The sequence below is a fragment of the Chlamydotis macqueenii genome, chromosome 4 (genome assembly GCF_036417535.1).
Source record: "Chlamydotis macqueenii isolate bChlMac1 chromosome 4, bChlMac1.mat, whole genome shotgun sequence".
In the NCBI taxonomy this organism is placed as follows: Eukaryota; Metazoa; Chordata; class Aves; order Otidiformes; family Otididae; genus Chlamydotis; species Chlamydotis macqueenii.
The window spans coordinates 66,411,831-66,426,553 of record NC_141559.1 but is presented as its reverse complement, the minus strand read 5'-3'; the positions used below and the strand labels follow the sequence as shown (position 1 = coordinate 66,426,553).

The window sequence follows — 14,723 nt, the reverse complement described above, 5'->3', positions numbered from 1 at the left end:
GCCTTTACAGAAATTAATTCTGAAAATCTCTAGCTAAATTACTTTTTAATTAAAAAAGAAATGTATTTGCTTTCATAACGGGGCAGTTCTTATGTAACTACCACAGAGCTAGAATGATGTAGTTTTACTTACTTGTGCAGCAGAGACCTCTTAGAGAATTCTGCACATAGCTTTGAGTTCAGTGGGAGAGCTCCAAAGAGGAAGTAATTAAATCAAATTTGGAAGCTTAGAAACAGATGGTTTCTACCAGCCTGGGAGCCATAAACTGAAAAGGAAAAATATCAGGGTGGAACTCTGTGGGGTTACTTTGATTGCTTTGGAAGAAATACTTTCTTCTTGCTAACTTAATTTTCCAGTATCATTGCATTCTGCTAATGCAACTGATCTTGGCCATTGCGTACCAATGGTAAAACAGAGCTAGCTAGTATTAGCTCTCCAAAGTTCTCACATAATGCAGCTAAGAATAGCTAGATTTCTGGACCAAGTTTCTTGCTAAAACTGTCACTTCCTGATTTAGAACCCAAATCCAGACACTTCGTGCTCCCCAGTCAATTTGGAGAGGGCTGGTTTGTGGTTTTAAGGTTTTTTTGCCAACCTGTTTTCTGAGTTCTCCATTTTTAAAGGAACCATTTAAAACTTTATTCACTTTTTGTTTATCTGCTTTCCATAGGGCTATTGGAGCAAATCCTCTTTATTGTGATTGTAACATGCAATGGCTATCTGACTGGGTAAAATCCGAATACAAGGAACCTGGTATTGCACGTTGTGCTGGTCCTGGAGAAATGGCAGATAAACTTCTTCTCACAACTCCTTCTAAAAAATTTACTTGCCAAGGTACTGTTGTTGGTTTTTTCTCTTTGAAGTGTCAGTTTTGAATTTTTACAAATAGTTGAGCTGTGAAATAAGAGTTCAGTGTTCTCCAAGTACATTTATTACAGCATCTTCACTGAGCTTTGTCATCATTCCTCCTCATATGTAAGGATGTAGCTATTGTTTCCATTCCGGAACTGCATTTATTTATAATATTTCAATGCCTATTTGTTTACAAACAGTAGATGCAGAAAAAAAGTCTTTGGACTTGCAGTACAGTATTCTTCAGTATGTGGATGTACATAGGTACTTGGTACAGTTTCAGTCATGAATGACAGCTTAAACATCTACACCTCCCATAGCCAAAGAATGTTCTTTCCCTTCAGACTGTTCGTAGTAAAAACTGTATCTACATCCATAGTCCTTGCAGTCTGCATTATCTCAGATAATTACTATATGTCCAGAATGCTTCCTCTGATATTTCAGAAGAAAGCATTAAAAAAAAAAGGTAGCTAAAGGGGTGTGATTACCTCTAGAAAGGTCTCATACTAAAATATTGTTATATGGGGAGATTTTATCTCCATGTTGATATTAATGTTGCTGATATTTATATCACAACTTATATTATTGTCTGTTAATTCCTAGGTTCTTTTTCTGAACCATACTCTTTTTTGGTTAGAAAAGTACCTTTTTTACTGATATGTGTGAGAGAACTTGGTTTGTTTTACTGTTTAATCTTCCTCTATTCCATCCATTTCTCCCTTCTTAAATATTTTGAAAACACAGAACTCTTCTGCTGTAGCTTCATTTTTCGTGATTGTGATTTAGAAACATTGAAATCCTCAACTAGAAAAAAAAAAAAACAAGAAAATTAATGTGTGCTTATACTTGTAAGGTGTTACTAAGATTATAGTTATTTCTGATGCATCAGATAAATATCATCTTAAGTCTTGTAGAAGTAACATTCTCACAGTCTAGGGAATCTTCAAACTATTTTGATTTATTCATCTGTTAACATATCTTCAAAGGTGAGCTTTATCCCTTTGTAATATCTTCTTTAAAAAACCCAATGGGACTTTGTCAGAGTTTGTCTCATCCAAAATTGTTCTTTACTGTATGTCCATCCTATTTAGTCTTCTCTCCTTGGGCTTTCTGTCAAAAAAAAACTTTTGTAAAAAAAAACCACTGAAACTCATTTTGTTGCTTGTGATGCCAATGAATTGTGTCTCCCTCTAAATCCTTCTTGCATTTTTTCAACAGTACATCTCTGAGGTCATGCCAGTGTTCATTGTGTATGCCAGTCATCTCTTGCTAAGTCCCTTAGTCTGATTTTAGATAAGACTTTTATTGGCCAATCTGATTGTTTTCACTACAAGCATCCACTGAACATTATTGCAGATACACTTATTACACAGAAATTATAGGGAAATAAGTGAAAGAATATTTGCATGGACATGACAGACTTGTTTGGTTAATTTCCAGCTCTTGTCAGTTTTAAAAATTGTATCACCTCTGCCTACAATCGTTGTTATGTTTTTATGTCAGACAATCCAGAAAATATGTCTTACTTCCTTTTGCCCATCAGAAAATATCCTTTATATTATTATGCAGGGTAAGAACTGTATTTGTTTTTCTTGCAAGAGTGGAGATCTGGTATTATGGATACCTTTGAGAGAAAATAATTTTCCTGCCACTGTCCTATGCAGATGCTTATAATTACAGATTGCAAATCAGCAGCTTTTCAATGACATATTGGCCCTGTAAGACATTATGTGTCTGTTATGCAAAGATAAGTAATTTTATCTTTTGCTTAAAAATAAACTGCTAAATAGAAATTAGGAAGATGCTATATTCTATTAGAACCAAAATTTTAGGCTATGAGTGAGAGCGCTGTTTTCTGTGTATCTCTTGATGGTCTGCTATTGTGTATATATTTACAGCAAAAGAGCAGTGGGTAATTTCCTCTTATCAGTATCTCTGGGTTCAATTTAAAGTGAAATGGGTGCTTGAATTTGACTTACGTAATAGATAGTTCCCAGTGAAAATGAGCATTTTAAAATGAAGTCTCATTGCAATTGTAAAGATCCATAAAATCACTGTAGCTTACTCTAATTTTATGAATTCTTTTACTCCTGGAATCATCCCTTAGTATTTTCTTCTTTCAGTTGTTTTTCTAGGTCTATGGGTGCTTTTCTCTTTTTTTTTTTAATGTGGCCTCTAACAGATTCTCAATCTTTTACTTTTACCCCTTTACGACCCACGCCCTGCTTCTAGAGATTCCAGGGCCTTGTGGTTTTCTGATACCAGGTAAGGTTATAAATAGATCTGGAATGGGTGTTCTGATTAAGAACGGACCTACGGACCTTCTGACCTTCCTTCTGTGTACCTCAAGCAAACTTCTTTCCTAAGACACGCATGTTTACTGTCTGTTTTCCCCTTTGATGAATGAAACAGCTGACTCTTCATGTTATATCATTTAATATATTGTATGAATAGTTTTATTATTTTAAAAGCCTGGGTTTAAGGTCTGAAAATTCTCTGAAATGATTGTTTCCTCTGCATTGCACTAAAATCCGTGATTTCATTAGCAGCTTTAGTATAAGTAACTCAGTTGTAGATACTGATTTTGAGGCTGTATGTAAGAGAAAATAGGAGCTCTTGAGTCATAAAAAGTCAGAGCTTAAAATTTTTCTTGCAACAGGTTTCTCTGGAAGCTGATTTTGAGAGTGTTTGTGTCATGTTTTTTCTTCAAAAATATTAGATAGCTACATGTGTGTATGTTTATCAATAAAATATGGTTAGTTTTTCACTGCTTATTTTTTCTTTTATTTTCAGGATTTTTTCCAGTTAGGGCTTATTCAAGAATATATGTGTCTACAATTTAAACAACATGTTATGAACCCAATTCTTTTTCATATGCAAGTCTTTTAACACATGAAGCATAATAGGGAAAGGAATGGTATAGTGCAAATGCAGTTAGGTTCCAGAACTACCTTTCCACTACTGCCTTCAATAAAAATATCTGAAACGTTTCCATTTTTTTATCTTACAGCTGAAGAATATAAATAAAAATGTTAATTTCTATTGGATACTACATATATAATAGTTTGAAATAGACACAAAATAGAACCAGATACAATGTTGTTTACTGTCTTGTTGAGACTTATGTTCCCATTTTCTAGCTCTTTTTTGTAAGTGAAATTTAGATTGCTAATCCATTTAGGAAAATAACCTTAGTTACTGAATGTTTTTTTACTTCATGCCAAATAATTAGCATTTTATTGCATAAGAAGTAGAAAAGAGGATATGATGTTCAGAATAAACAGTTGAGGCAAATAGCATAGACTTCCAGACTACAACACAGTGTTACAATTTTTTTTTTTCAATATGTGCCTTATTTTTTTCACAGAAACTCTTAATGCAATCTGGCAATAATCAGCAGTAGTCTAGAGTACAGAGGCAGGACTTTCTAGATGTTAATTCTATGTTATTTGTTTTAACTCTTCTACCTCTGCTGTTTGCTGGTGTAACAGAAACTTTAATCAGGTATAGATTTCTCTTGCAAAATAAGGTAGTGAAGACAAGAATTGTCAATGATCCATCTAGATTATAGCTTTGGCAATAAGCATTTTATCACAGATTACCATGTTCGTCTCCTTGGATTTGCTTACAAGCTGTGACACAAAAGGATACCCCAGCAACCGCAGATTTAAAAAAAAAATAAAAAAGTTGCATTCACCCTGTCTAACATGCCTTACTGAATCCTTATAATCACATGGCTTCCATCCATGCCTGCTCCTATGTAATGACTTGTCTGAGATTAATTTTGCAAAGAGCGATAAGTAAAGAAGGTTAAGACATCTAAGTTTAAAAAAAAAGCCCAAACCCTATATCTCAGTAAAAGTGCCCGTTAGCTTGGAAAACTTTGCAGTCCGGCTCATTCTGAGTAAAACCTATTATGAAGCAGTCAGGCAATTCCATCAGTAGGTCTCAGGAGTCTGTGGTTTTTGTATAGTTAGAAGAAATCACTGGTTATTACTTAAAATGTACAAATCACCTGTGGAGAACGAAAGTTTTTATCATAGGTGAAATCTGAAATCATGCTGGAGGCAGTAATGTTACCAGGCAATAGAGCTGGAGATAGTAGAGAATGTATGTTCATTCTCTTAAGAGGCATTTGACCAGGTTGTGCCTGTTTTCTCTTACAGTAATAAATCTTTTGTCTATCACAAAGTGTATGAAAATGAATTATTATTTATATACAGGTGATTTCTAATTTTTAAAAAATAACCAGTGATTTCTTTGGTTGTTTGACAAAAGAAAAAATAATAGATAGTTCCTAACTTGAAAATCCACCATGAAGAAGCTCTATCAAAATTGTAAAATAACAGAAAGAAAATCTAAAATATTTTTATATAAGAGGGATAAGATTTATGTAGGCCAAAGCTTTAAGTCTGGCTTCTGAAACTTAAGATTTTGTCAGTATTAATTTCTGAATTCAGTTGTTACAATCATTAATGTAAGGGGTCAGACTGCAAGCATGGATTGCAGCCTTCATTTGCACATAGATTCATGGTACAGTTTGCATTATTTGTGGGCTCAACTAATGCAGTAATGCACAGAACTCTGGCTGACTCTATAAGGGAGCAAGGCGCAATATAGAGCCCTTTGTGGTGAGACAGCTTGGACAATGCAATTTGCATTACAGTTCATAGATGTTCAACTGATGTACAGGTAATTTTACTGGTTCATTTTGCCATCTCTGTGATCCTGCAGATAAAAAATAAATTAAAACAAAAATAGATTTAAAACACTGTTCTCAGTAACACCATCAAGGGAGAGATTGCAAACTGTGATACCCCTTTTTCTCATAGGCAATGTTTACTCCCTAAAGAGACAAAATCTGAAATTCTGTTCTTCATTTTGTTAATACAAAGGGAAGGTAATTATCATGGATCGGACCTGTACGAATTTCAAGAATGGGGGTATGGGAATCACTTTGGGGTCTTTTTTTTTTTTTTAAGTTATAATTAAACCAAAAATGCAACCCCAAATTTATTTGGTCATGTTGAAAGAATTAAGGACAGTCTAGCATTCCATTCATACAGAAACACCATAAAATTTAAAATACAAATTTTGTTTTAAAGTTTAAAGCAACATGGCAGATATATCCTGTCAAATATAAATTAATAGTTGTTTGTTTCTGACTATTCAATTTGTATTTTTAAGGGCCTGTGGATATTAATATTCTTGCTAAGTGTAACCCCTGTTTATCAAATCCATGTAAAAATGATGGAACCTGCAACAATGATCCAGTTGACTTCTATAGATGTACTTGCCCATATGGTTTCAAGGTAGGTACTGCATGAAGAGGAGAAAACTCACTGAAATGTAACCTTCTCCTTAACAACCTTCAAGTTTAATTTGTCTGCCTTCCACTAGTGTCTGTATTTTCTTCTTAAATTATAATTGTTCTCTGCATAGGGTCAAGATTGTGATATTCCCATTCATGCTTGCATTAGTAACCCGTGCCACCATGGTGGAACTTGTAATTTGAAAGAAGGAGAAAAAGATGGTTTCTGGTAGGTTGTTTTTAATTGTAATAACAGAATGGAAAACTACTTTTATAGGCTGAAATAATTTTGGTGTTAATTTTTGGGTTCTCTGTATTTGTTGGAAAGTGCAGATTTTCAGTGCTTCCGAGAAATTTTCAGAACATGTCACCATCCTTGGAAAGCTTGTAAAGCTTTGAAACTGTTAAAAGCAATAACAAATGATTGTAATTAGTTGAGGCATATCAGGTCAAGACAATATAGTATTGACTCCATTATGCTAATTAATAGCTAGCTAGATCCCTGCTGAAAAAATCTCACAATTCATCTGTTGTCATGTGTTTTACTTCAACAGACAGCATGTAAATGATAAAATATAAATCCCACTGAAACAGAAAATTAATGATTCATTTGAAGCTCACTATGCCAGCAGATAAACATGCTGTGAGCATTTTTAATCTTGAGTTATTTAATCGCACAGTACAATTACTCCAGATGTACTTCATGAATTATGAAATAAAGTTCTTTAGCATTCTTATGTGAAATTATTAGTCATTTAATAATCTACACCTCAAGCTTGTTAGAATTGACACTTCAAAAAGATACAATTCATTTTCCTGCAATTCATTATGACATTATTCTTATTTTTTAACCCAAATTCTGCCCAAAGGTTAAGTAGTTTTCTATTAAAAAATAAGTGTATACATATTAGTACTATGCCTCTAGAATTTAAAGTGAAATAGCCATGTTTCAGAATTTGACTTTTTTCATTTATTTGAACACTATATTTTGAAAATCAAAGTAATCTTATAAAGAAAGCTGCAGAAATTATTGATAGTGCATATTACATGAAACCATATATGTAGTCATGTTTGAGTGATCTTTTACATTTGCTATCTATTTTTATGTATTTGTTTTGTATAAACATACTTAAAAGCAAAAGAAGATACTGCTTTGAAGAGTTTATACAGGCTTTGTTTTTATATATTTATGCATGTACTGTGCATGGAACATTAAACAGAGCTTTATATTGGTGCATTTAATAGAATGATAGTGGAATACTACTATTACATACTAATCCCTGATTCCACAGTCTTTTCCATGTCTTTAACTTTAAAAAAACCAAAAGGATCATTTTACATAAGAAATATAATCTGATTTTGTAAAGGTAGCACACTTTTCAAAAGGAATGTTCAGTGATTTAATTTAAGAAGCTCCTTAAACTAAAGATAAAAGCACAAATTTAGAGTCCATTTTCTGTAGTTTAAAATGTTAAAAATACTTTGGCAACATTAATTATATGGTTTTTTTACATTATATCAACCATGTTCCTTTATGGGATAGTGACTATGATCTATTGTACCCATTAATTACAGAACTTTTTGTCTAGCCTCTCCAGCTAAAATGTCCTTGTGGTTAGTTTTGTTTTCTGTATTACAGGTGCACTTGTGCAGATGGATTTGAAGGTGAAAACTGTGAAGTAAATGTTGATGACTGTGAAGACAATGACTGTGAAAATAATTCTACTTGCGTGGATGGAATTAATAACTATACTTGCCTTTGTCCACCTGAATATACAGGTAGGAGTATAAGAGAAAATACAGGTAATTCAAGAATTCCTAGCAAAACAGTAATATTTTTCAGTTTGTAGGTGAATTAGTAGTTACTCTGCAATTGACTTAAAGACAGGTTTCCCTCCATACTTTTCTCCTATGTGATTTGCAGTCAAAAGTAGACTTAATGCCCACTCATTAATTCCTTTGTTAGTTTTGAAATTACAGCATTTTGATATTTAAAAGATCATTCAAAATGTGTCCCTCCTTACTGTTTACCTAACCCAGACACCCCAGTGAGGAACCTCTTAGCTGTAGGAATTTGAAAAATACTCTGCTTTTATCCTGTATACTTCATGTTACTAAGAGGGTAGAAAAGGATCTGTCTGTGCCAGTAGGGAACTGAATTTGGCATCATGCTTTCTGTTCTAGCAGAAAAGAGAAAAAAAAAGAAAGACAAGAATCATTAGAGAGTGTCTAATTGTTTGTTTCTGTCAGTTGGCAACCAGGCCAGAGCATTCCCCTCTCCTTGAGAAAGAGAGTGTCTTGCTTGTTGTCATCATCTCTGTGGGAATGGAGGATAGTTAGAACAGCAACACTGGAGAACAATTAGGATCTCTTGTTTACATTGATCTGTTTTATAGTTTTTCTAACAAGACAGATCTATTTTCTGTCAGTTAGTTGACCGCTAGGAGAACACAAAGCTCAAGTTCACAAAACCATGATTTGAAATGCCTAAAAAAAATGCCTATGGTATTTGAAATACCGTAACTTGGGAATTAACTCTGCTCAGTCATCCTATATCTTTGCTTTAACAAATCAATCAAATCTGAGCTCTGGAAAACTGGGAGGAGAGATGAACTCCTGAATTAATTTCATTTATCGAAAACATAACTAACTTCTTTTAATCCAAGGTATTTCCATAGTTAGTTCTACAGCCTACTGGATTGCTCAAATGTTTTAGGGTATTCACATTTAAAGTCAATATTTAAATCTTGGAAACCCACAGTGAGTGAAGATGATAGAAGACAAGTATAAGAAATACACCTTCATAATCTAATATATGTATTCATCCAGTACTTACGCTGCGTAAATGTCTGGTAGAAATTTCCCCATACAGAATAAGCTACAATACCTACAGCAATACAGGTTAAAAGTGCAAATAGCCAGAATAAGGTATTTAGTAACAAGTGGATAGTCCACATCTGGAAGAACAGACATAATCTTGTGTAAATCATGTCTTCATTTTCAACATTGCTCTAGGTGCATTTAACTGCTAGAGTCAATAGCTTGGTATACTCGAGAGCATGCCATGGGAAGGACTGTTTCGTATTAAATATCCATGGAGTGGATGCAAAGGCTTGTATATATGTGCTAGCCAAAAACTTTGATTAAATGTGCCTGCTGCATTTCTGTAGTGTTGTAATTGAAATGTGCATTGTACATTTACAATTGGAACAGCAATTGTAGCATTTCTCTATACATCTCTATAGTTAGAGCAAGAAGCAGAGCATAAACATTGGTAACATTTTTGATGTTTGTATTGCAGTTGTGTTTCTTTAGTCAAAATCTAAGAAAGTGTATTTTATAATTTGATTCATAATTGTGCATAGTTATAAAAGGAAAATACTATGAGTTTATATGGAAAATGTTTTTTGGTTGCTAACTGTAATTCTTACAGAAAAAGAGATTTGCTTTTACAGATGCCATGCCTACTCATAATCACTACTGAAGCCAGTAGGTCATGTGAGTAGGTGAGAATCTTCTCATCAGCTATAAAATAAATCATAACAATCTGTTTGTAGTCAGTAAGTTTAGCTGTTCTGTTTTTTAAAAAATGTTGAGAATTTACACTATATCATAAGACTTTTTTTAACACTTTACGGAAACCAAAGACACCTGTATTTTTTCAATCGGACAACACCACAGCCTAAACTCATTTTGTAGATAAGTTGTGAAAAAATTGTAGCAAAAGTTTAGGTTTTTAATTCCACATGGTACAGTACAGAATTCTACAATATAGTATCTATCTTACAAAGCATCTGAGGATAGGATGCAATGTGTGAGATCCAAGTAATTTTTGAGATTAATTGTAAGGCAAAAATATAAAATATTGAGCTAGTAAGAGGGTCTTCATGTCCCTCATCCTTGATCTTGCATAATAATTAAATAACCTTCAGTGTTAAGAATTAGACTGACAATAGTCTGGACACATCACAATCTAGAAATGGTAGTGTTCAGAATATAAAGTAATCTTACAGTTGCCTCAAGTGTGTATGAGGTACCAAATTATTTATAGGATTTTTTTTTTTCTCTCTGGGCTATAACCTGATTTGAAAGATAAGTAACAGGATCCCTGTCCAGCCTGGGTACAGTGACTTTCATGAGGAACTTTGTAAACATTTGGATGTTGGTATCTGTTCTAACAGGTTAAAATCAGATATGCATATTGTTAATAAGTTTTTTATGAAAGGTATTTTTCACTAAATTAATTCATGTACTAGCTGGGCAAAGGTAGGTTAATGATCAGGAAAACAGGCTACATATTCAGTAGGTAAAGACTTTTAAATTCAGAGAGACTTATCTCTAGCTCAGAAAGTCCCTGAGCTGTAAGTTGCTGGGAACTGGGACAGTATACATACCAGGAAAATGCCACCGTAGGCTTGTCCTGTTCTCTTTTAATTCTGTTGGCAATACTTCGAATTGTCTGTGTTCAAGATGTCACAGCATATATGTACTGAAGGTGGAAGTGCACCAGCCCAGAATGTTTTTCTGGGTGAGTGGTTATCTGCAAGCACGCTTTACATTTCAGTAGCACAGTATAAGGAAGAAGTCAGCCGAAACCTGCTGGTGTGAAATGTAAATATTTCTTCTTTAAAATTTTATTTTCATGTGGAGGGCTTGTTAGAATCTCTGAAAATACATACAAAAACTATGAAACATGTTGTAAGGAATGTTGGAGTGCAGTACCAAATTTTTTTACTTTTCTAACAACCCCCTGAAAATTTACGCTTCTCAAGTACGCAGTATTGATTTAAAAGAAGCAATTAAAAAAACTTATTATGTTGTTACTTAAGAATCAAGAATCCATTTTTCTCTGCCTCAGTTAAGTTTTAAAACTACCTCTGCAGTTACAGGTGGAAAGACAAAGAATGGTATTTGCACTACACTGTGAGCTTTCGTAACATGACAGACTGTAACTGTGAAACAACAGTAAGCAAATGGAATCATTGGGCACTCAGGTTGTCAGATGAAACCTTGAGAAATAAAACATTTAAAATACCTCACTATGTCTTGCACTCTTTAACCTCGCTATTCTCTTAACATTATCATCTCCTTTATTTTAACCTCAGTCTAGTAAACTTCAGGTCATTTTATGTACATTCTATAGATTACAGATGATCATTTCTCTTGGTCATTATCATCAGTCATTAGATCACAGATCTAATTAATCCAGAAGTAAAACCTTTCTTATGCCACCAGTGGCATGTACTTCTTACCTTTTCTGTTTGTTTTGCTCTGCTGTAGGTGAGACTCTGAAGCTTGCTTCATTTTGCTATATCAACCTCTCTGCTGCTATAGTTGTGCATTAGCTTACTGTGCTATGCTGTTGTATTACAATGTAAAAAGTCTCTTGTCTCTTCTGTCTTTGTCACTGCAAGCTGCTAATCTGAATGAAGTGGAGAAAGGTCAGTTGTCTTTTAAGCCTATTTTCACTTACTTTGGTTTCTCACTTTCCTTTCCTTAAAAGTGCATGGATTTCACTTCCTACAAATGATCAAATAAATTGTATATACGTATAATTTAGAAAGCTCACTGCAAATCTTCAAATTAGGCACTTGGCTCTTGCTGTGAATACAAGTCAAAAGAATGTAATTGAAGATGCAGATCGTTGTGCAGGAGTAGTTTAATACTACCTTCATTGTCTTTTTCTCAGATGTGTTAAAAATTTGTGCAGCCACTGATAGGACTAACAAAAAAGTTTACATGATGATCTTCTGAAATCTTTATTCTCATCACCTTAAAAACATACCTTGGTTTCGTTCTAATGTATTCTCTGTTGTACAGCACTGTTTTGCTTTAATTTCTTCATTAGATTATGGTACTAGAAAATATGCTGGACTATAAAATGGCAGTCTGATTGCTTATAATTTCTGTGGCCTTTTTTTGCTGTGAATATCTAAAGAATCTGAAATTACCACATTAAGCTGAGGATATGGTACAAGAAAGGTAATAGTCGAGGGATTTATGACACTAACTTTAGGTATTCCAGATTTTTTTTTTTAGTTTCTGCCTAACACCTATCTCACTAACAGAGATAAACCATCTTCTGTACAATCTAATCATCTATACAGTCTGAGAGCTAACATAATCAGTGATGACACATTTACAAAGTTACATATTCAGTTTTAAAAGCAATTGAGTCATCTTGTAGTGTATTTGACATTAATTTAATTTGATAAGTGTATTTTGCAGTATATAAAGCAATATAATATTCCATTAGTATTAAATATTTTCATTATCCATGGAATAACATGTTGAACAAGGCTGCAATTATACTATGTTGATTAATTTAGATTTCTGATAAATAATTCTTACAACTTTAACTCAGAGACTAAGTTCTTTCTGTAACTGACAGAGAGAACAAGATATTTCCAGAAAGTTATTCCATCCACGTGTTCCCTGCTTAAAGCTGTACTCCATTTAGACATGTTGCCCTATTTGCATTTTATTATTACTTATCTGGACAGCAAAGATAGCCTCCTGGTTTTCTTTTCCCTTGCCACTTCCTAAGTTACTCTTTCTGCATTGTTCTATCACTATCCCAGTGTGAAACTAGTTCATTTTATAAAAGAGTACTTGTCCCTAGAAAATCTTGGGACAATGCAAGCTCAGTATAAATAAATATAAAAGTTGAGTTCTTCTTATTCTTGTTTTTAACTGAAAAAAAAATAGATTACAATAACTAGTTCAACATCTGAGATTCATGGATAACATTTTGCTTTTCACTGATTTCCAGTAGTATAAATTACAAAATTTTAGGATTAACTTCCGGAAATGAAAAACTTAATTTCTGTCTTCATGAAAAATAGCTTTTGAAATGGAATGTAAAGGGAGGATGCTTCTGTGAAGAGACTCAAGTCTCCATTTCAAGCTGAGGCAGGTGTTAACCTGTGTTCAATTAGTCTTGCTGATAGCCTAAATGTCTTTAAATGTGATTAAAGGTAGAAAGGCAATGAATCCTAAACAGAACTATAGTCACTGTAAATGTATTACACAAGTATGAACTATAACATATTAAAATCACTGACTATATCAAGAACAAATTCCTCCCAAACAAATTAACAAACACCCAGGAGTTGTGAACTAAATTCAGCACCAAAATTAAGCAGATGTGTATGTGATACACACTTGTATTAGCTTGCCAGCTGAACGTGAAAGTTATTAATGGTCTGTAAGTTGCTTGGAGGATCAGTCAGTTTTATCATCTTTTGAATTGTGACAGTAGTCAGAAAAAAAAAAAAAAAGGATAATTTTAAGTAATGCTCTCAGTTTAGGCAAGACCTAGACACTTACATGTATTTATTTTTTTTTCATCTGTTTCAAAACTTCATTACATGGTCTTATTACAGAACAGAGTTGAGTTGCTACCTTGAATTCACTTGGCAGTCAAAAATCCTGTCTAAAATTTAAGCATGCAAGTAATCAAATGCAAATCATGTCATGTCAAGCTTGATAAAAAGTTTAATTATTTCATTGAATCAAGATCATAAACCTCATTCTTGTAAAAACTACACATAAGTGCTATAGTTTCTTAGAGTAAAGAGATAACTTTGCTACTCTTGCTTTTCATAATTCATTGTAAAATTTCCTGTTTCATCTATATTAAAAGCTCAAGTATTAAAATAATTTTACTGCATTTTTGTAAAGGGAGAATATACACAATATCCTTGGCAAGCAGGCTACTAGTTTGATCACTGCCATTACTGATTCTGGTCTATGATCCATCCTTTTGTTTTCTTTAATTGTTTTGAAGCTTACTTGCCTTAAAGTTTCTTATTTCTTTGTTATTGCTAAACAGGAGATGTAAAACAACTAGAAATGTTTAGCTACATAAGCCCCATCTTATGCTGAGATCCACAAGCATGGTGCATAGATGAAAAAGAGTTAAGCGACAGTGAAAGACAGGAACAGTCCAGCAATTAATTGGACCTCGAATTTGACTTTAAAATTAAAATCCAACAAAATGTTCAGATTTGTGGTTATAAACTGCATCCTACTCTGAATGTGAACTTTTTAAAATTGTAAGCAACTTTGTCCCTCGTATAGTAGATATTTTTATTTGTCTTTTCTGCATAATGAGCTCAAGACTTTAAATAATTTATGTTGTCTACTTTTCATCAAACTCAAGACTTCATAAAAATGCAGCCCATGTCCACTTGTGTTAGAGCTCTTCTCTTCATTCAGAAGTATAGTCGCTGCCATTGCTTTATTTGACTATATTTTTAAATTATCGCCCAATTATTCAAAATAACAATGATGTAAATCCTTTTTCATCTCATTGCATTGTTCCTCATTATTTGTTTTACTACATGTCTTTATATATAGGAAAATCCAGAGGTTTTTTTTTTCTGTGATAGCTCTTCAAGTCATAAGAGTAAATTAACCTACATGGAGGAAACACAAATTTACCTGTGAATCTAGCAAACTTACCACTTTGGTTAGTTAACCAAGGATTGCATAGAATTAATCATCAGTATTTAATAATGATGTCTGGCTGTTTAAGTCTGCATCATCCTCTACATCT

At 33.3% G+C, this 14,723-nt stretch overlaps 1 protein-coding gene across 4 annotated transcripts in view; it reads left to right on the top strand.

Annotated features, from left to right (window-relative positions):
• Positions 1-14,723, top strand: part of SLIT2 (slit guidance ligand 2) — a 257,184-nt gene that overhangs the window by 214,955 nt on the left and 27,506 nt on the right. For all 4 annotated transcript variants that reach the window (XM_086746083.1, XM_086746085.1, XM_086746082.1 and 1 more), the window contains 4 exons: positions 671-834; positions 6,040-6,164; positions 6,295-6,392; positions 7,803-7,942. In XM_086746083.1, the coding sequence (XP_086602209.1) occupies positions 671-834; positions 6,040-6,164; positions 6,295-6,392; positions 7,803-7,942 (527 nt within the window). The remainder of the gene's footprint in view (positions 1-670; positions 835-6,039; positions 6,165-6,294; positions 6,393-7,802; positions 7,943-14,723) is intronic.